Genomic DNA, 22,399 nt, shown 5'->3' with positions numbered 1-22,399 from the left:
TACCGATACCATACCGATACCACCCCGTTTATATATATGTATGTATATATATATATATATATCCCCCCCCAAAGAGTTACATAATTGGATGTGAAATCATCGCTATCAAGTCTTTGTCAGGCTGTTGCTTACCTTTGCAAAATAGGAAAAAGACTAGTACAAAGTATAATACTAGCCCAACAGTAAGAAAGTAAAAATAAGTTCATAATAATAAACTCTGAATGAACTGAGTAAACTTTGCAACTTTCATGAAATTATTGTCACATTCTGCTGCTGGTTAGATTGTGTTTTGTTGCTGGGCTGTTAGTGGGGGCGTTCCTGACATCGCACCTGAATCCAATGCAGGCTCATCAACGCAGCATTTAAGCACGGGTGAGCTCAGAGAAGGCTGCCGAGATATTTGCTCTGCTGATCGCCATTTGACATCTCGCACTATAGTCTCGCTACATTTGCTTGTTACGCCCCTGCATTGGGTTTTTTCTGTTAGTGTGCTGCACTCGTTTGTAACCTCTACCCTGTGTAGGTATTTGAGTGTTTTTATTTTGGCTTTTTGGCTCGCTGCCTATCGTCTTAGTTAACCTTCGAGTTTGTAGTACTGAGCTCCGTCGACCTGCTGTCACGGACTCCTTTTGTTATTTCTACTATCCCGCGATCGCGTGTAATTTTTTGTTTGCAATTAAACCATTGTACGTATCCCCCGCTTGTTGTCCGCTTCGAGGTCCAACCTTGTTTACGCATTTGCGGACGCTAACAATTATAAGTAATAATAATAATTGACCATAGCATCCCGTCTCTCTATTAGCCTCCTTTTTTCGGGAGGGGGTGGTCCCTTATTTCTATTTCTGAAAGGTGGCAACCCTACTTTGGAAACAGTTCCCAAATTACTGCAGCATTTCTTTAAGTAAAAGACAAAGTTGACGTAGTGAACTGACCAGAGATTGTTGCACCGGTCCAGCGCCCGTCCTCTGGATAGCAGTCCTGCTCTTGCAGGCTCAAACTCGTTGTGTTCGTTCACGTTTCGTCTTCAAATGTTTTATCAGGTTCGAGGTATTGAAACTGGCCGATTTAACTCCACATCTCGAAACTTTCAGGCCGCAAATCTTGCATGCAGCCATTGATTTTAATTGACGGGATTTCTATTTTGAAATATTTCACGACCGCCGCCATGTTGGCGGCGCCGACATAGCGGCCTTGTCATTGGTCAGGAGTGGCTATTGGCCCGTTCTCACTGGTCTGGAGCAGGCCAATAGCGATAGCTGCTTGGTGTTCACGCGTCATCACACAACACAGAGACAAAGTGTAGTGAGCGGCAGGAGAAAAAAAAAGGCTGCGGTCAAATGTTATAATAATGGACCGGTAAATGGTATCGGCGCCGTCTTTGTTGGTATTCGCCGATACCGATACCACCATTTTGGGCCGGATCGGCGCCCCCTGCCGATACTAGTATCGGTATCGGTGCATCTTTAATTGTAAATACAAGTGTTGCACGGATACCATTTTTTTGGCCCCGATACCGAAAGCGATACCTGGCTGTGCACTATCGGCCGATACCATACTGATACCATACTGATACAACTCCGTTTATATATTCTTATATTTATTTATTTAATAGGGACAGTGCACGTTGATGAACATCTAAAAAGATGTAAATATGCCAGATGTAGCAAGTATATGCTAATTTACATCTGTAGTCCCTAAACAGGTGACCCAAAGATACAAAAAGGAAAGAAATAACAAAAGATTACAATAAAACAACACAATACAATACGTTACTAAGAACTTAAAAGTCAGTGATTGCAAGACTGATTTGCTTTCAACCACTGCTTGAGCTGAGTTTTGAAAGTTCGTATTGTGGGACATTGCCTGATGGCGAGTGGTAAACTGTTCCAGATTTTACAGGGCAGCCTTTACAGAGAGAGAATTGTGACCGAAGGCTGTTTTTCTGATTGGAACCTCACAGTCCCCTCTAGAGGAGGCCCTGGTCCCGAGACCTCTGTGAGCCCTTTTTTTTTAGAAAGTCCGACATGTAACACCTTGTACATTAGACAGGCAGTTTTAAAAAATTTGAAATTCTCAAGGCTCAATAAGCAGTACTTTTTAAAAATGTTACACACATGGAATGACATTGGTTTTCTGGTAAAAACCTTTAACGATTTCTTGTAGAGAGATTCTATCTTACTGCATGTATTTACACCCGCCAGTTGCCAACAAGTAATGCAGTATTCAATGTGTGATAAAATCATTGAGCGTAGAACAGGGTCCCGCGGGTTGTTAAAAATATTTAAAAAGCTTTGAATTTAGTTTCCATTATTAAGGGTATTAAAAGTATTACATTAGCTGTTGTAAGTCTGGAATTTTTTTCACTGTGGTCTTAATTTTCAAGAACATCTCAGTGCAACCTAAATTATATCCGTGACGAAGTTTTTTTTTTTTTTTTTTTTTTTTTAATTCGTAACGAAGATGACGCATAGAATTTTTACGATGCACTGCACTACAAATCGAAATGCAACTCGTGCGTGCCAAACCACCACAACCGGCAAAACGGAGAATCTACCCACCTCTGCATCGGGAATGCGTGGAACGAAAACCCTGCTGGCAGAAGTATTGTGGATTCAGAACACCAAAACCACCAAAACAAAACCGAGCAAAAAATTGACTTTTTTTTTTTTTTTTTCCGATTTTGGATTCTGAAACGAGAAATGAAATAAGTAGTAGTTATCCGTTTTTCGATTTCGCCTTCACGTGTACTGGCTTCAGCAGGAGGACACGTCTGGCAGTGCAGGATTTGAGTCCCCGGCGGCGCATTGTGTTACTGATAGTAGGCTTTGTTACTGTGGTCCCTTTGTTACTGTGGTTAGACCTCGTTAGAAGAAGTTAGACCTCTTTGACAGCCAGAAATCTTGCTTGTTTGTAGGTGACCAAATACTTATTTTCCACTCTAATTTGGAAATAAATTCTTTTAAAAATCAAACAATGTGACTTTCTGTTTTTTTTCCACATTCTGTCTATCATGGTTGAGGTTTACCCATGTTTATCGATTACAGGCCTCTCTAATCTTGTCAAGTAGAAGAACTTGCACAATTGGTAGTTGACTAAATACTTATTTGCCCCACTGTATGTCAAAAATAGAGCCTGAGCTGAGGAATGACCTTTTTTTAAGTTCAGGTAATTTGTTTTTTTTCTGTTGCGCTATAACAGTTTTGCTGTGTGTCAAAATAAAGTTAACATTTTTTGAAAGTTGGTTTTTTAGATATTTAATCTTTTATAGTCACTGTGGGGGGTTGGGGGGTGCGCGAAGTTGTTTTTTTTTTTTTTTTTATTGGAGGGGCTTTGCAAAAAAATAATTGAAGCATCTGCTGGGGTTCAGAGCCGACTCTGGATAGCCATCATTCAGGAGGATGACGAGGCAAGGTATGTATCGAAGGTGTTAAAAGAAAGGAATCTATGAGGTACTATCAGATGATATTTCGTTGGGGAGCCAAGGACCGGTGAATGCAGTTGATTAACATTTGAAAGGGTTTTTTTTCTCTCTCTCTAGAAACAAGAAAAAGAAAATTCCGCTGATGAATGGAGAAGAAGTGGACATGGACTTATCAGCAATGGAGTAAGACAAAAATAACTCTTTGCATTTTCAAAATGACTGACACCGATCATGTCCAGAGAGCTTGCTTGTTGACTCAACCCAACTCTCAATTAAATTTCTTCTGACGTTTGAATGAAAGACCACACTTTTTTATCTTCTATTACAATTACATACTGGTGCTGCTGCTCGTCAATCCAACAGTTGAGCTGCTTCCTCAGCCGTAATAGAGTGTTTTCATCCTATATATATGGAATGTTGTTGGGAGATAAAATGTGAATATAAACGGTGGTCAGAATGTTTTGTGTGATTTTCTGGTGACCACTCCACGGTCACTCTCTTCAGCTGGGACAGACCTCACCTAACAGGATACGATACAAGAGTACCCCGTTTAAAAAAAAAAAAAAAAAAAAAAACGAAGGTTCAATTCCATCACAGCGCTCGGCCTCCCTGGTGGCCTCCGCACAGCAGTTTCATTTTCTGCATGACTAACTCTCTAGAGGGGGCGCACGCATGACTAGGTGCATTTACCTGTATCGGTAAATAAACAACTGTAGCACTGTGCATGCATTCATGTTCATGTAAGATGTGTGTTGTTTATTCCATGAGGAACAGCCTTTCAAGCCAAAGGATTTTTTTTTTTTAAATGAACATTACAGACATGTATTTAGGCGAAGGGATAATGTCGAAGTCAAACCTGTCAATTGATATTTTAAAACCACTGTTAAAATGATTTTGAACTAAACGACTTTTTATTTATTTTTATACAGTGCTGACTCTCCTCTTCTGTGGATACGTATTGACCCAGACATGTCCATTCTTAGGAAGGTGGAATTGGAGCAAGCAGACTTCATGTGGCAGTATCAGTTGCGTTACGAAAGGGATGTAGTTGCACAGGTGAGTTACCGTAATTTCCCGAATATAAGGCGCACCCGTGTATAACGCGCACCCCAAAATTATTTGTAAAATTTAGGGAAAATGATTGTATCCGTGTATAACGTGGACCCAAATTTTAGCACCAATAAATAGAAGAATACAAGAAAACAGAGCTGTGTACAGATACAGAAATGTCATTTTACTAACTGATGAAGCACAGCACAAGCATAGCGCATTGGTAGTTCAAAACATTACCGTAAACTGACAATATGCACGGTAATAATATGTTCTGACTACTTCTCCAACTTACCAAAATCCAGGAGAAAACAAAACAGATGTGACTTTTCTTTTAAAGGCTGCTGTAGAACAGATTGTTTCATCATGATGAATAAATGTTTCTTCCATGGATTGATATGGTAAAATAAAAGTGAGGACCGAAATCGGAACGAGCGCATCGCTACTGTAACAAGAGGAACTATTGTTATTTTGGTTTGAGTTTCCCGAGGGACAGATATAGTTGACGGACACAGGAAGTCTGTGTTGTGTTACGTTTGTTATGGTCGAAGTTGCCGAGTTGCAATAAACGTTGACTCAAATTAGTTCAAGAAACTAAATTCTGTGCTTTATGAACAGTGAAATAAGCTGAATTTAACACAGACGAAATCATTCGACCAATCAGAGTGAAGTATTACCGAAACAAAATGGTGATGTCATGTACCGTAATGGTTGGCAACGGATCGCTGCATACGTTTTCTTCAACACAACATGGCCTTGTCAATAAAAAAAATCTGTCTTTTGTATACATACAGTGCCTTGCAAAAGTATTCGGCCCCCTTGAATCTTGCAACCTTTCGCCACATTTCAGGCTTCGAACATAAAGATATGAAATTTAATTTGTTTGTCAAGAATCAACAACAAGTGGGACACAATCGTGAAGTGGAACAACATTTATTGGATAATTTAAACTTTTTTAACAAATAAAAAACTGAAAAGTGGGGCGTGCAATATTATTCGGCCCCTTTACTTTCAGTGCAGCAAACTCACTCAAGAAGTTCAGTGAGGATCTCTGAATGATCCAATGTTGTCCTAAATGACCGATGATGATAAATAGAATCCACCTGTGTGTAATCAAGTCTCCGTATAAATGCACCTGCTCTGTGATAGTCTCAGGGTTCTGTTTAAAGTGCAGAGAGCATTATGAAAACCAAGGAACACACCAGGCAGGTCCGAGATACTGTTGTGGAGAAGTTTAAAGCCGGATTTGGATACAAAAAGATTTCCCAAGCTTTAAACATCTCAAGGAGCACTGTGCAAGCCATCATATTGAAATGGAAGGAGCATCAGACCACTGCAAATCTACCAAGACCTGGCCGTCCTTCCAAACTTTCTTCTCAAACAAGGAGAAAACTGATCAGAGATGCAGCCAAGAGGCCCATGATCACTCTGGATGAACTGCAGAGATCTACAGCTGAGGTGGGAGAGTCTGTCCATAGGACAACAATCAGTCGTACACTGCACAAATCTGGCCTTTATGGAAGAGTGGCAAGAAGAAAGCCATTCCTCAAAGATATCCATAAAAAGTCTCGTTTAAAGTTTGCCACAAGCCACCTGGGAGACACACCAAACATGTGGAAGAAGGTGCTCTGGTCAGATGAAACCAAAATTGAACTTTTTGGCCACAATGCAAAACGATATGTTTGGCGTAAAAGCAACACAGCTCATCACCCTGAACACACCATCCCCACTGTCAAACATGGTGGTTGCAGCATCATGGTTTGGGCCTGCTTTTCTTCAGCAGGGACAGAGAAGATGGTTAAAATTGACGGGAGGATGGATGCAGCCAAATACAGGAACATTCTGGAAGAAAACCTGTTGGTATCTGCACAAGACCTGAGACTGGGACGGAGATTTATCTTCCAACAGGACAATGATCCAAAACATAAAGCCAAATCTACAATGGAATGGTTCAAAAATAAACGTATCCAGGTGTTAGAATGGCCAAGTCAAAGTCCAGACCTGAATCCAATCGAGAATCTGTGGAAAGAGCTGAAGACTGCTGTTCACAAACACTCTCCATCCAACCTCACTGAGCTCGAGCTGTTTTGCAAGGAAGAATGGGCAAGAATGTCAGTCTCTCGATGTGCAAAACTGATAGAAACATACCCCAAGCGACTTGCAGCTGTAATTGGAGCAAAAGGTGGCGCTACAAAGTATACAGTAACAGGAAATGTTATTTGGTTAGCATCACAGTCTGTTGTTAGCAGTAATTCGGCTAATATGAGTCGGGGTTCAACATGGAGCAATGAGGAGCGGAATGTGTACTGTCCTTGTAAAATGAATGTGGCATCAAAGGCCTCTGATGCTCCAAATTTCCCACAAACACTTGTAATTGGTTAAAACAAATCATTATGAGCACGTTTGCAATACTCTGAAGCTCTTTGATTGTTGACGTCCTTATTTTAGCGTATTACCCCGCCCAGACCGTTTTGTCCAATGATAGAACAGTTTTTGCACATGCGCAGGTTTGTTGTGAATTCCTGGGTCGCTTGCTCAAATTACAATGTGAAAAGGAACCGCATCAAAAAAGTCCGGAGCAAAAGTGACGTTTAGGTGACACCCTGTTCTACCGAAAAGTTTCCAAGATGGCAGCTTTCAAGGAAATCAACAAATTGACCACGGATCAAACGGTGCGATTCAAGGCATTGGAGGACCTCTTCGAGGCTCGGATCAAGAACTGGCTCTGGTGGACTCACGTTTCGGTCCAAGGAAGGATGGAGAAAAGTGGAGGCGACCTGGCGCCAGGTGACAGAACTGTCGAGGCAGACCGGGACTATTGGCAATGACCTAAGGGACCTCAGGTCTTACCTGCGCCCTGAGGATCGTGAATTTACTCAAGACCAACTGTATTTTGGACATATTAAATTAATTATTCGGATTAATTGGATTTTAATTTTCGGTTCCCTTTTCCCGAACACCCTTCCACCCCTCCCTCCTCCTGGAGAGAGCCGAACAGACGGCCCTTGATTCTTATCCCAAGGCCGGGTGCAGGGCGCTGCGACTCTTATTTTGTCTACAGACACGAAGAAATACTGATACACTCGTGCATACACACACACTCACACACAACTTCTCCCAGTCCGCCACCGCCGTTCCTTACTATTTTTGCCCCCCCCTGCCTCCAGCCCTGACTGGTTGTACAAAAAATTCCTGCACGTGACCTGTGCGTCGTGTCATATCCCTGTTATGTTGTATGATATGTGTGTGTACTGTAACTGTTGTAATTGCTCTGTAACTTCCGAAGAAGAGAGAGAAGTTGGCGGCGCGGAAAGTCTGCAGCGGCCTGATGCTCACTCATCGAACGCAATTTCGTTGTCTTCTGTTGGTGTCAATGACTAATAAAGCTATCCTGATCCTCCTGATCCTGACTTGATATGCACCAATGAAAGTGAACTATGGAGTTTCCTGGTGTGAATATGCCCTAAGAAAATAAAAGAAGACGGGCAGTTTGGAGACAAACCTGAAGACTAATGGAACAGCAATGAATGAATAGTATAATTATTCACGATGATAGGAAAATATACTCTTTCATATTTCATAGCTGATTTCTTGCTGTATGTTTTTTAGGAGGAGGCTATATCTGCTCTTGAAACATGCCCAACTCCTGCCTCCAGACTGGCTCTAACTGACATTCTTGAACAAGAACAGTGTTTCTACAAAGTCCGTATGCAGGCCTGCTTCTGTTTGGCAAAGGTAAGGTAAACCTCTCGGGCTGTCATCCGAAGCATTTTAGGCAAAGAGGGACAGGTGGAGTGGCCCGGGAGTCATTGAAAGACCTCATGGACAGTGTTGGAAGCCATCCAGCCAGAAACGCAGAGAGGTCCACTACTAATATTCACTAACCTTGGCCAGAACTTATTCAGAACTGTTGATTTACAGTCCCACAAAAACGAGACTTGTAACCTGATCAAAGCATAAAGGGCTTTCAATTGAAATTTTCTAAATTAAAGTAAGTAAACATGCATAGTTTTGAGTATGGGAGTAGTTGGAGAGGTCCACTACTGATATTCACAAACCTTGGCAAGAACATATTCAAAATTGTGGATTAACATTACCACAAAAATGAGAACTGCAACCTGTAACCAGATCAGAGTCCATATTTGGACTTCAAATTTGCTATAATATTGGTACAGTACAAATGCAGTTTTGAGTATGGGAGTAGTCAGAGAGCTCTAATATTCCCCAACCTTGGTCAGGACTTATTCAGAATTGTGGAGTTAAAGTGCCACAAAAATGAGAACTGTAACCTGATCAATATATACATGTAGGACTTTCAATTCGAATTTTCTAAATTAAAGTAAAAATGCATAGTTTTTGCTTATGGGAGTAGTCTGAGAGCCCTACTACTAATATTCACCAGCCTTGACCAGAACTTTTTCAAAGTTGTGAATTTACAGTACCGATTGAATGAGAACTGTAGCCTGAATAAAGTTCACCTGTAGGACTTTTATTCATTTTTCCAAATATTTGTACAGTCAAAATTTATAGTTTTAAGTATGGGAGTAGTCAAGAGGTCCACTATTAACATTGACCAACCTTAGCCAGTACCTATTTAGATTTGTGGATTTTACAGTGCCACAAAAATGAAAACTAACCTGCTATCGACTAAAATGACCCGTTGCTCAGGGGAATCGCATAATATTGTACTGACGTAACAGCGCACGTAACGCACATGTAGATGGAGCGGTTTGAAGATCAGATGACTTTATTTCATTTTTAAAAGAATGAACAATAGAGGTGTTACATATTTTAGAGTGTTCAGTGTTTTTAAGAGTTAGGAATAACCAAGCACACAGAAGTGAACTGCCTTGCTGCTCGCTGCATTTACTGTAATGTTTGGATTACGTGGACCCTTAAATTATTTAGAGTCCGCTCATTTGACCACGGGCCTATCGGCCCACCGCGGGAATCCACAGTATTCCCGTGTGCCAGTCCACTAAAATATTTAGGTAGCAAGTGTCGAGAGGATGACATATCTGTCTCAGTTTCTGGTTTTGAAGATCAGGTCTGGTCTACCTGTTTAGCAAAGTGGGGAAAAAAAATCTTAATTCACAATTAATTGACCATTCTACAGTATCTCGATTTGTTTTTATGCACACTGATCCCCTTCTCAACTTGGTTTATTAGGTGTGTATAATTTTGAAATAAATAAAATTAACCCTTACAAACTATGTTTCCACACATTTTTTTAATGCCTATGTTTACAAATTTGCTGTAATGTGAGAATGTTCAAAATTTTTGTTTATAAATTTGAGCACTGATGTGCACTGATTTGTACTCAAACACCAGAACAAAGTGCAATTTTTTGGGTCGGGGATATTTCACGTTTTTATTGTTTTTTTTTTATTGTTGATGTGTTTTTGATGAGAAATGAGCACTTTACGCGATCCTTTTTGAAGTTGCGCTTGTTCAGCCATTTCAAAGAGCCAAAAATAGCAAGCAGGTCCTGCCAAACCTCATGATTTGATTTCGATAGGTAAAGGTTCATCCAATCATTTCCCAGAAGTGGCAATAACAATAAAACTAAACCAAAAGTAGACCAAAATTTCTGCACTTACGGCCGATGTGTTGCGGGGCCCAGAAAATGCATGTGTTTTTTTCATTCTGAGACATTAAATTTGAGGGTTTCTTATTTTTGCTTTCATGAGAACTTTGGTTCAGTTTTTTCACAGTGCTTTTGTCACTTCCTATCATAAAAGAATTATTCATCCTACGACGGATAGTAGGTACTCTAGTGCAGAGATGCTCAAGTCCAGTCCTCGAGATCCCCTATCAAGCTTGTTTTCTATTTCTCCCTCCTCCAAACACCTGACTCAAATAATCAGGATCATTATCAGGCTCCTGCAGAGCTTGCTGATGAGCTGATCATTTGATTGAGGTGTGTTCACGGAGGGAGACATGGAAAACAAGCTGGATAGGGGCTCTCGAGGATCGGACTTGGGCACCCCTGCCCTAGGGGATGATTCCTGCTCTCAGCAAGGCCTAGATTAGTGTTGGTGTAAACCCTAACCCTATCTTGGGGCTAGACATGTGCCGGTTACCGGTTTCAAGGTTTATCGTGGTGTGAAAAGTCGCGGTTTCAAAACCACTAAAATTTTCCGTCATACCTTAGTACGGTATTCGCTATTTTTCATGTGCCAAAATGCAGCCGAAGTGGCTTGGTGCGGCAGCGCTCACCCTTCCCGTTTGTTGCCGTGAGTGTTAGTGACTCTATTCTGCTAAACAGCCAGCAAACCCAAAAACAAACCCTCCAAACACAAGGCGTACTTTTCTTCAATTTATTGAGCTGTCAAATCGTGGTGAAATATACAAATGAATACATTTAAAACGTTTTACAATTGTATTTTTCCACATGGGAGTAGGTTCAACAGGATAGCAGTAGCACCATGAAAAAGGTCGCCAAAAACAAAACATACATTTTCCTTTCAAATTCAATATACAAACTAACTAAAACTTACAAAGACGAATGTTAGCCTAGGCCAGTACTTCTCAAATAGTGGGGCGCGCCCCCCTGGGGGGGCGCAGAGCGATGCCGGGGGGGCGCATGTGACCTCGGGGAACATGTTTTTTTTTTCCCGTACTGGAAATAAAGTGTACTTGCACATCCACTCAGTAGGTGGCAGTGGCGCTCTCATTTTCAGAGTGCGCGCAGTATTTTTGAACTAAGGAAGAGCACTCAGCACACACAGACAACAGATATGAAGAGCAGCGTGCCACCGCCGTTTTCGAAAGCCGTTTTCCGACCGGACTCACTCACTCACGCAGCGACCCACTGTCTTGTCTGGTTCTCACGTCGCCGCCCGAGAAGTGCCATTTTCGGCTTGGGATCGTCACGACGACCGCCCTCACCTACGGTTCTACCTCGGCCGCCGTGAATGCGCTTTTTTCGTGCCGTTTGCCTTTTAGCTTTGACTTTTAATACAGTGGGTGATGATGAAAGACCACTGTTTACTGTGTCTAAAAATAATTATAGTAGACAGCCAGAAGCCAAATCAATTAAGACGTCACTTAAAGACATTAGACCCCAATCTCATTGTTAAGCCGCTTGATTTTTTTCAGTGAAAACGTGCCGAATATTGCCAACAATCGTCCTGCTTTGTCAGTGTTATATCAGTAAGCCAGTGAGCATTGTTAGCATGCTCATTGCAAAATAACTCCACACCATTGCAAAGGAGGTAAATACTTTGAGCAGCAAAAATAAAAACTGTCCTTTCCAAGGACACTTTTTTTTTTTTTTCTTTAATTCAGATTTGTTTTTTCGGTCAAATTTTTTGGCACATTGTCCTCATGAGTGAATGTTTCTAATCAATTTTAATTTGTTATTATTTACTGATTTTATTACATTTTATTTTTCTGTATCAAATGGTCAAAAATGTACCTTGAGTGTATTTTTTTAGTTTGGATGTGAATTTTTTTTTTTTAATTCAGGCAAATTTATGCACGTCAAGTCTTCTCTGTTACAAACAAAACAATGTTAATAAAGTTATACTTTATTATAAGTTGATCTGTTACTTTTTTTTCTTTATTAGAAAAAAAGGACACAATGTTAGGCAGATGCGTATTTATAATAGTAATTTTATAGACAAATGATACTATTTACAGTGGCGGCAGAGAGTTTGGGGGGGTGCGAAACATTTACGTCTTCCTTGGGGGGGCGTGACAGAAAATAATTGAGAAGCACTGGCCTAGGCTAAGCTGGGAGAGCAGCTTCGTCGACGTTTTATGTCTCACAGCCGCTGAGTGAGAAATAAGCTTGAATGAAGGGGGGGAGGAAAAAAAAAAAAAAGGATCGCGTCAAAGATCGCTAATTGCGAAAGGAGGTCTCACTCCTCACTTTTTGTTTTAGATGAAACCTTTCCTCAACAATATTTACATTTTAACTAACTTATACATTTTTAACTAACTTATTAGCTTATGAATTCTTTGTTCTTTTTAACACAAAGGCATGACATCATGTAGAAGAAAGTTGACACAGTGGCTGAAAATGGCGAAACTTCAGCTTCTCCCCCTCAAAAAAAGTCATACAGTATATATTTTTAATTTTATTTAGAAGTGTTTTTACTTTTTTTATAGCAATTATTTTGTTCTTGCTCTAATATTGAGCAACTTGAGCTGTGGCTGTGGGTATAGTCTAGGTTCTATTTATTTTAATTTTATGTAAAATATTTGTTATTTTTTGTTAATTTATTTTCACATTAATTTATTTTCACATTATACTCATTTTCCAATTTGCAAATATGTTCTGAAAAAAAATCTGTTCAATGGAAAAAAGTTTTTTTTTTTTTTTTAAAAACCCATACATCTCAAAATTTTGGAGCTATAATTGCAATACCATGATACCGTGAAACCGCGGTATTTTTGCTCACAGTTATCGTACCGTCAAAATCTCATACCGGCACATGCCTAGTTGGGGCAGGCTATTCCAAAACCTGCGGGCAACAAAACCACAACAACTGTTTAGGTCTCGACCTTGGAACTTGAAGAGGAAGCTGGTTGGAGGAACGAAGAGCCCTGCCAGGATTACGGAAGGCTTAAAAAAAAAAAAAAAAAAAAAAAAAAAAAAGTAGCATTTAATAGAATTAAAGAGTCAAGGTTTAAAATCACCTCTAAAATGAACTGGAAGCCAGTGGAGTGATGATAGCACCGGGGTTATAGGTTTACGTCTGAATGTACGGGTTAAATTGAGCAGCAGCATTCTGAACTACAGTGGTACCTCTATTTGCGAATGTTTCGATATCAGGAATTTTCAGGTTAACGCGGGAAAATATTGCCTCTTGTTACAAAACAAATTTCAGGATGCAAAAGTACAGTCTAGGCTGCTACTCGCAGCGCCCAGAGTTTACTGAATGTAACATACTTATAGCTGCTCTGCCATTGGCTATTGCCTATCCTCTTCCTGGCATCCAATTGGCTAAGAGGGACCGCTACAGTATGTGTGTATTCCAGCGTCCTCTTCATTCGTCCCTCATGTTCTGACAACTTTACGTGAGTGTGTTAACTTTTATTCTTTTTGTTTTTTTACGTTATGCACAACTCTCATTTCATTGTTATTGTGCAATAATCAAATAGTAACATTTATTCATGCATTTTATGCTTTACAAAAGATATGTCTGAATTTTGGGCAGCTTGGAATGGATTAGGGCATTTACAAGGAAGTTGTGCGTCTACTTATGGAATTGTCTGTTTACGAAACTACTTCCAGAACCAATTAATTTTGTAGGTATAGGTGCCACTGTAGTTGCAGACATGAAATAGAGAACCTGGAAAGACCAACATGAAGTGCATTGCAGTTGTCAGCCTTGAGCTTATAAAGGCATGATTTGCTTTTTCAAGGTCATGGCAGCTAAGAAAAGGCTTCACTTTGGCCAAGAAGTGGAGCTGGAAAGAACTTGCCCTTATAACAGAACTAATCTTTTTTTTCCCCAAAGTTTGTTATCGAATATGACCTCCAGGATTTTTTTTTTTTTTAATGTGTCTTAAAAAAAGTGAGCTAGAGCATCAGCGTTGGGGGCAAGCGCATTTATTATTATTATTATTATTATAATTATATATATATATATATATGTATTATAATTATTATTATTATATTGTTATTTATTATTATAAAATTATATATTCCAGTTTTGCTATTGTTAAGGTAAAGTATTGTTGCAGCTACTGCTTCATATCTGAATCACAGTCCATTAATTTAGTGAGAGCAGTTTGTTCATTGGGTCTAAAAGACAAATACATCTGTAAATCATGGGCATAAAAATGTGTTTTATTATAACCGACCCCCAAGGCAACAAAGTGCAAACGGAATAGGCCCTAAAATCGAATCTTGTGGCATCCCACAAGCGAGAGAAGGCTGTGAGGAGCAAAGTTCTCCAATCATTACTGATAAGGTCCTATGTTCGAGATAACGGCTTATACCAAGGCAGAGCGGTGCCATGGATGCTTATGCAGTGGTTTAAATGATATATAAGGACTGCCTGGTCAACTGTATCAAATGCCACCGTGAGGTCCAGCAAAACGAGCACTGCTGGGTTTCCGATGTCCACAGAAAGAGTAATGTCATTGTGCACTTTGGTCTCTAAGGGTGTATTATTATAAATTAAGATGTATCTTTAAATTAAAAAAAAAAAAAAAAAACCTGCATTTGCAAGGCGTGGCAGCTTTTATTTTGGTGTGGCGGTGCACCACAATCTTTTTATGTAAGGGAGACCACCTGTTTTTGCTGGCTTGTATTCACACCAGCAAAAAAGATGCGCACCGCAAACCAATTGGGTTTGGTCCAGACCAAACAGGCAGGTGTGAATACGACCATTACAGCATACGTTTCTAACTTAATAAAACACTTTGCCTAAGACTTAAGAAAGGGAAGGCAAGTGGAGATGGGTCTAGAATTAGACAATATGTGTTTTATTGAGAAGGGGTCTGACTGTAAGTGGGACAGATCCTGAGCTGAGACAGGTAAGAGTCATATTTAATGGATGTTGTTCTTTGCATATGATTGCAGATTGCCAATGCTATGGTGAGCACATGGCAGGGCCCACCTGCTATGAAATCTCTGTTCACCAGAATGTTCTGCTGTAAAACTTGTCCCAATATCGTCAAGACCAACAACTTCATTAACTTCCAGAGCTATTTTCTTCAAAAGGTAGGACAGAATTTATTCAGAAAAAAAAATCAACCTGTTTTAAAATGTCTTCTCCGGATGCCAATTACCGCATTCAATTCTTTTCACAAAACAACAAACACTCATACCAACTGTTTAATCATGTTTGTTTCTAGTAATGTTTGTTGAAAATTGGGCCCCCAACTATACTAAAGGCATGTGTAAAGAAGTTTAATCAATGATACTAATTTGGAATCAAAACGTTTGTCCAAAATTAAACAAACAAACAAACAAAAAAACAGGTAGCCCCACTCCACCCTGTCAAGGGCCTTCTGAACATCTAATGAGAAAAGCATAGCTGGCTCAGAATCCTTGCAGGAAGCAATAAGATTAAGCAACCTTCTCGTTTTGTGGAAAGAAGGACACCCTGTAATGAAATCGGTTTGATCAGCGTCGGCATAACCTTCTGGAGTCAAATGACGGGTACTTTGGACAAGATTTTAAAGTAAACATTAAGAAGAGAGATTGTTCTGTAACTGCTTCAGTGAAGAGGGTCCTTGTCTTTTTTCAGCAAAAGTATCCATCATTCCTGCAAGAAAGTAGAAAGCAGGTATTTCTTTTCAAAGTTTTCACAGGCTCCAACCAGAATTGCATTCATTCAGTTGAAATACCTTTCTGTGGATTTCCAACTACGCAATCTTACAACAGGAGAACTGTTTTATTTTTCAAAATAAAGAGTGTAAAGGAACAATTTGTATTTGACATGCTATTTCAGACGACTTTTGGCAAATATTGCGTAAATAATGAGCTGTGTATATTCATTTACGGTAAATGCCATGTTAAATTATAAAATTATAAATTAGAATGTGTCTTTAAATCTTTAACAAAAATTTCATTTGCAAGGCAAAGCGGCTTTTATTTGGTGTGATGGTGTTTCACAATCTATTATATGTAGAGGATTTGTTTTCTTTTCTTGGAAAGGGAGAAATATGCATTGTTGCTTTAGCCTTTAAAGTGGACATCTCCTAGTTTTCAGGCATTTAGTATCATTCTACAGCAAAATCGAGTAACAATTTTACCTTACAGTGCCTTGCAAAAGTATTCGGCTCCCTTGAATCTTGCAACCTTTCGCCACATTTCAGGCTTCAAACATAAAGATATGAAATTTTATTTTTTTGTCAAGAATCAACAACAAGTGGGACACAATCGTGATGTGGAACAACATTTATTGGATAATTTAAACTTTTTTAACAAATAAACTGAAAAGTGGGGCGTGCAATATTATTCGGCCCCTTTACTTTCAGTGCAGCAAACTCACTCCAGAAGTTCAGTGAGGATCTCTGAATGATCCAATGTTGTCCTAAATGACCGATGATGATAAATAGAATCCACCTGTGTGTAATCAAGTCTCCGTATAAATGCACCTGCTCCGTGATAGTCTCAGGGTTCTGTTTAAAGAGCATACGACACCAGAAAAAAAGTCTTAAATGGCATTATTATGTGAATTAGAATCATATTTTGAGACGATTCGACCATATACAACAATTTAGCAAAGCGCAGATGACGAGAAATTAGTCTTTTAATCTGCCGGTTAGCCACGCCTACAATTATAGGGCTTTAGCGTCCCCAACAGGTGGATGACGTCAGCGGTAGACTAGGCTCATCGGTTTTACTATTCAGCCCATTGAGGGGGAATTGTTCAGAACGAGGAAAACGAGACGAAAAGAGCTGCAAAATGTCATTGTTTCAGTCTCTCTACTCCCAATATTTTTACAGGATATTCTTTTTATCCAAGTATTTTCCCCAATAGCTATATAAATGGCTTGAGAAGGACCAGTCAGCCCGTCGAGGGGGAACTATTCACAATGAGGAAAACGCGACGAAGAGAGCGGCAAAATGTCATTGTTTCTGTCTCTTTACTTCAATATTTTTACAGGATATTCTTTTCACCCAAGTACTTTCCCCAATTGCTAAATAAATGGCATGGTCATGACAAATAACTTGTGCTAAATGGAATATAAAATAATAAAAATCCATTTATTCAAGACGACATGGCAAAATTACTCCATAATGGTCAAAACAGTCGACTTTACCTTTACTGTCACACCTGCCGAACGATATTTTATGACACCTAAATCGGACATATGTCATTTCCCTTCCCCGGCTTCGGAGAATGTAAACAGACCAGAAGGAGTGACAGCTAGCCGACATGCTAACCCGAACCGAGGGATGTTTCAAAGTCTTCGAAGTGGAAAATCACACATAACTAGCCTGGATTATTTGACATGACGACCCGGTTGTCGAGTTTCTTTGCGGATTGGCAAACCGCCCGGCGGAGAGCAATTTACAGTTCGTTCCCTGGAGGAGGGTGGCTGGAATTGTTGTGTAGCTAACGTGCTAACAGCTAACTGCTAATGAGCGTGAGGATAGCTTTTTACATGCCTATCAATGATCAAACGTAAGTAGTCCTTTATTTAAAGGAATTTTATAGTGTTTACTTTGTAATCACTGTATTCGTATTTGACATAATACAAAACAAGATGTTTACTCACTTCCTTGTAAGTCCAATGGTCCCACAGTAAATATCCACGGTGAATGGGAACCTTTTGAAACTCCAAAAAGGCGCATACGCCTCTCCCGCATACAGAATGATTTTTCTGCAGCCGTTTGGCTGGCGTGATGCAAAAAATAAAAGTATTAATCCGCAAAATCAGCTGAATCCTTCGTCCTCATACACAACAGTACACTGTAGCGTGAAGAGGACGTCTTCTACCGTACACGTCACAGCGCCCTCCTCCTCAATGCGAGACCGAAGCCGGAAGTCACTCATTTTCCTGGCGCGGGATTCAAAAAACTAAATAAATATAGCGATCGCTTCCACACACATCCAAGCGGTCCATATCATCCAGGAGCATAAAATACCGCGTGTATTATGAAATAAACATGCTTTTTCGTGTCACAAGCACTTTTAAGTGCAGAGAGCATTATGAAAACCAAGGAACACACCAGGCAGGTCCGAGATACTGTTGTGGAGAAGTTTAAAGCCGGATTTGGATACAAAAAGATTTCCCAAGCTTTAAACATCTCAAGGAGCACTGTGCAAGCCATCATATTGAAATGGAAGGAGCATCAGACCACTGCAAATCTACCAAGACCTGGCCGTCCTTCCAAACTTTCTTCTCAAACAAGGAGAAAACTGATCAGAGATGCAGCCAAGAGGCCCATGATAACTCTGGATGAACTGCAGAGATCTACAGCTGAGGTGGGAGAGTCTGTCCATAGGACAACAATCAGTCGTACACTGCACAAATCTGGCCTTAATGGAAGAGTGGCAAGAAGAAAGCCATTCCTCAAAGATATCCATAAAAAGTCTCGTTTAAAGTTTGCCACAAGCCACCTGTGAGACACACCTAACCTTCTACCTAACATCTGGAAGAAGGTGCTCTGGTCAGATGAAACCAAAATTGAACTTTTTGGCCACAATGCAAAACGATATGTTTGGCGTAAAAGCAACACAGCTCATCACCCTGAACACACCATCCCCACTGTCAAACATGGTGGTGGCAGCATCATGGTTTGGGCCTGCTTTTCTTCAGCAGGGACAGGGAAGATGGTTAAAATTGACGGGAAGATGGATGCAGCCAAATACAGGAACATTCTGGAAGAAAACCTGTTGGTATCTGCACAAGACCTGAGACTGGGACGGAGATTTATCTTCCAACAGGACAATGATCCAAAACATAAAGCCAAATCTACAATGGAATGGTTAAAAAATAAACGTATCCAGGTGTTAGAATGGCCAAGTCAAAGTCCAGACCTGAATCCAATCGAGAATCTGTGGAAAGAGCTGAAGACTGCTGTTCACAAACACTCTCCATCCAACCTCACTGAGCTCGAGCTGTTTTGCAAGGAAGAATGGGCAAGAATGTCAGTCTCTCGATGTGCAAAACTGATAGAAACATACCCCAAGTGACTTGCAGCTGTAATTGGAGCAAAAGGTGGCGCTACAAAGTATTAACGCAAGGGGGCCGAATAATATTGCACGCCCCACTTTTCAGTTTTTTATTTGTTAAAAAAGTTTAAATTATCCAATAAATTTTGTTCCACTTCACGATTGTGTCCCACTTGTTGTTGATTCTTGACAAAAAATTAAAATTTTATATCTTTATGTTTGAAGCCTGAAATGTGGCGAAAGGTTGCAAGGTTCAAGGGGGCCGAATACTTTTGCAAGGCACTGTAAGTCAATTTATGAAAGTAGTATATTTCATCCACAACTTCATATAAACTTGTCTTGGCATCATGGCTGTCTCCAACAGCTGAATATAGAATTCTCTCTCTCGCTGTCTCTCTCTCTCTCTGTCTCTCTTCTCCCCCATCTACTTTCAATTCAGTCAAGCCATTTCTGCCAACTCGTGTCGTCCTTAGAAAGTCTCCTATGAAATATCTTTTAAAGCTCCTAAATGTAACAATTGCATGTGACACCCCCCGCCCTTAAAGGTCTTAAAGTCTTAACTTTTTCAACTTCATTTAGCATGTACTTGAAAGAAAAACAATTTTTTTGTATACTTTTGCATCAAATGGTTACATTTTATATTTTGATATTTATTTTTAGTAAGTCTTCCTACTATTATTTGTTTGAGATTTTAATGTCAACTGTTTGTCTGTTAATCCTTTGGGATTTTTTGTGATTTAGGGCTGTATCAATCGACTTGACTTGACATCAGGGACCATTTTATCACCTAAAGTTCTCTTTTTCTGTATTCTTTGCAAGACAATGCCTGTTGCAATGGCGTTGCTTAGAGATGTTCAAAACCTCTGTCCCAAAGATGTCCTCAACTTCATACTTGACCTTATCAAGTACAACGACAACAGGAAGAACAAGGTAAAGACAAAGCAACGCCTCTCATTTACAATTTTATATGTGGGTGTATATACACAGTGGTACCTCAACGTACAAACGCTTCTGTTTAAGGTTTTTCCCTGCTTCATATTATGAAAATCTATTTGAAATATACTTCGTACTGTGAAATATACGTAATTCCCACTCGCCGAAAATGTTAAAAGTTGCGCCTGTGCTGTCCTCACTAAGACATTGGCGCTCAGTATAAGCTCGACAGCGAGCAAATATCCAAAAGGATGATGCCAGAAGTTCCTGAGTTTTGCTGCCAATGCTTTGCAGAGTGAAAATGAAAATAAATCTTATCTCTTCCTCAATGACAGACATATTCACAGCAATGTGAATCTGAGATTATAATTAGCTTCTAATAAAGCAATAACACCTATACAAACAGTTAGCATGCATTAGTTAGTGTCAGCACATCGTCCAAAACAACGACATAACTCGTTTTCAGTGTCCGATGACAAGTGATAACACAGAGGGAAAAAAAATGATATAAAACATGGTACATACAGGTGTTGCCTGTACAGTGGGGAGAACAAGTATTTGATACTATCGATTTAGCTGGTTTTCCCACTTGGAAGCCATGTAGAGGTCTGTAATTTGTATCATAAGTTCTCTTCAACTGTGAGGGATGGAATCTAATTCAAAAATCCATAAAATCACATTGTATAATTTTTAAATAATACATTTGTATTTAACTGCATGAAATAAGTATTTGATACTTTACCAACTAGTAAATATTTTGGCTCTTAGTTCTTTTTTAAGAACCCCTCCTGTTCTCCACTCATTACCGGAAGTAACTGCACCTGTTTGAACTTGTTACCTGTATAAAAGACACCTGTTCACATGCTCAAACAAACAAACTCCAACCTCTCCACAATGGCCAAGACCAAAGAGCTGTGTAAGGACATCAGGGATAAAATAATAGACCTGCACAAGGCTGGGATGGGCTACAGGAAAATAAGCAAGCAGCTTGGTGAGAAGGTAACAACTGTTGGAGCGATTATTAGAAAATGGAAGAAGTTCAAGTTGACGGTCAATCTGCCTCGTTCTGGGGCTCCATGCAAGATCTCACCTCGTGGGGCATCACTGATCATGAAGAAGGTGGGGGATCAGCCCAGAACTACACGGCAGGACCTGGTCAATGACCAGAAGAGAGCTGGAACCACAGTCTCGAAGAAAACCATCGGAAACACATTAGGCCGTCATGGATTAAAATCCTACAGCGCATGCAAGGTCCCGCTGCTGAAGCCAGTGCATGTCCAGACACGTCTGAAGTTTGCCACTGACCATCTGGATGATCCAGAGGAGCAATGGGAGAAGGTCATGTGGTCGGATGAGACCAAAATGGAACTTTTTGGTCTAAACTCGGCTCGTCGTGTTTGGAGGAAAAAGAAGGATGAGTACAACCCCAAGAACACCATCCCAACCGTGAAACATGAAGGAGGAAACATCATTTTTTGGGGCTGCTTCTCTGCCAAGGGTACAGGATGACTGCACCGTATTGAGGGGAGGATGGATGGGGCTATGTATCGCCAGATCTTGGCTGACAACCTCCTTGCTTCAGTGAGAGCCCTGAAGATGGGTCGTGGCTGGGTCTTCCAGCATGACAACGACCCAAAGCACACAGCCAAGGCAACTAAAGAGTGGCTCCGTAAGAAGCATCTTAAGGTCCTGGAGTGGCCTAGCCAGTCACCAGATCTGAACCCGATAGATAGAAAGAAAAAGAAAGATAGAAAATCTATGGAGGGAGCTGAAAGTCCGTGTTGCCCGGCAGCAGCCCTGAAAAAGCCCTGAAGGCTCTGGAGAAGATCTGCATGGAGGAGTGGGCCAAAATCCCTGCTGCGGTGTGTGCAAACCTTGTCAAGGACTACAGGAAACGTTTGATATCTATAAAAGCAAACAAAGGTTTCTGTACCAAATATTAAGTTCGACTTTTGTGATGTAACAAATACTTATTTCATGCAATTAAATGCATATTTATTATTTAAAAATCATACGTGATTTTCTGTTTTTTTGTATTAGATTCCGTCCCTCACAGTTGAAGAGAACTTATGATACAAATTACAGACCTCTACATGCTTTGCAAGTGGGAAAACCAGCAAAATCGGCAGTGTATCAAATACTTGTTCTCCCCACTGTAGATGTTTTACAAGCATCAAAAGGACTTGAACTTTATCTAAATCATCTGCTGTTTCTAATTGTGTATCATATTGCCTCTGCAAAGCCCTTTGAGACAACCTTGTTGTGCTATAGGGCTTTACAAATAAAATTGAATTGAATTAAAAAGGCAGGCGTAGACTTTTTTTCTCTCTCATTGACTCTGCTTCTTCGTGTGCATAAATACGTTCTTCCGTACGTGCTCAAAGCTGCTAGCTCTAAAATAAAA

General features: G+C 40.1%; 1 protein-coding gene across 1 annotated transcript in view; it reads left to right on the top strand.

Annotated features, from left to right (window-relative positions):
- The window catches only part of taf2 (TAF2 RNA polymerase II, TATA box binding protein (TBP)-associated factor), a 125,873-nt gene that overhangs the window by 71,412 nt on the left and 32,062 nt on the right, over positions 1 to 22,399 (top strand). Inside the window, exons 17-21 of the mRNA XM_057833537.1 lie at positions 3,539 to 3,604; positions 4,351 to 4,477; positions 8,081 to 8,206; positions 15,012 to 15,152; positions 19,882 to 19,992. Of these exons, the coding sequence (XP_057689520.1) occupies positions 3,539 to 3,604; positions 4,351 to 4,477; positions 8,081 to 8,206; positions 15,012 to 15,152; positions 19,882 to 19,992 (571 nt within the window). The remainder of the gene's footprint in view (positions 1 to 3,538; positions 3,605 to 4,350; positions 4,478 to 8,080; positions 8,207 to 15,011; positions 15,153 to 19,881; positions 19,993 to 22,399) is intronic.

The sequence above is a fragment of the Corythoichthys intestinalis genome, chromosome 4, assembly GCF_030265065.1.
Source record: "Corythoichthys intestinalis isolate RoL2023-P3 chromosome 4, ASM3026506v1, whole genome shotgun sequence".
In the NCBI taxonomy this organism is placed as follows: Eukaryota; Metazoa; Chordata; class Actinopteri; order Syngnathiformes; family Syngnathidae; genus Corythoichthys; species Corythoichthys intestinalis.
The sequence above is the reverse complement of the archived record's forward strand: the minus strand, read 5'-3'. Positions and strand labels throughout refer to the sequence as shown.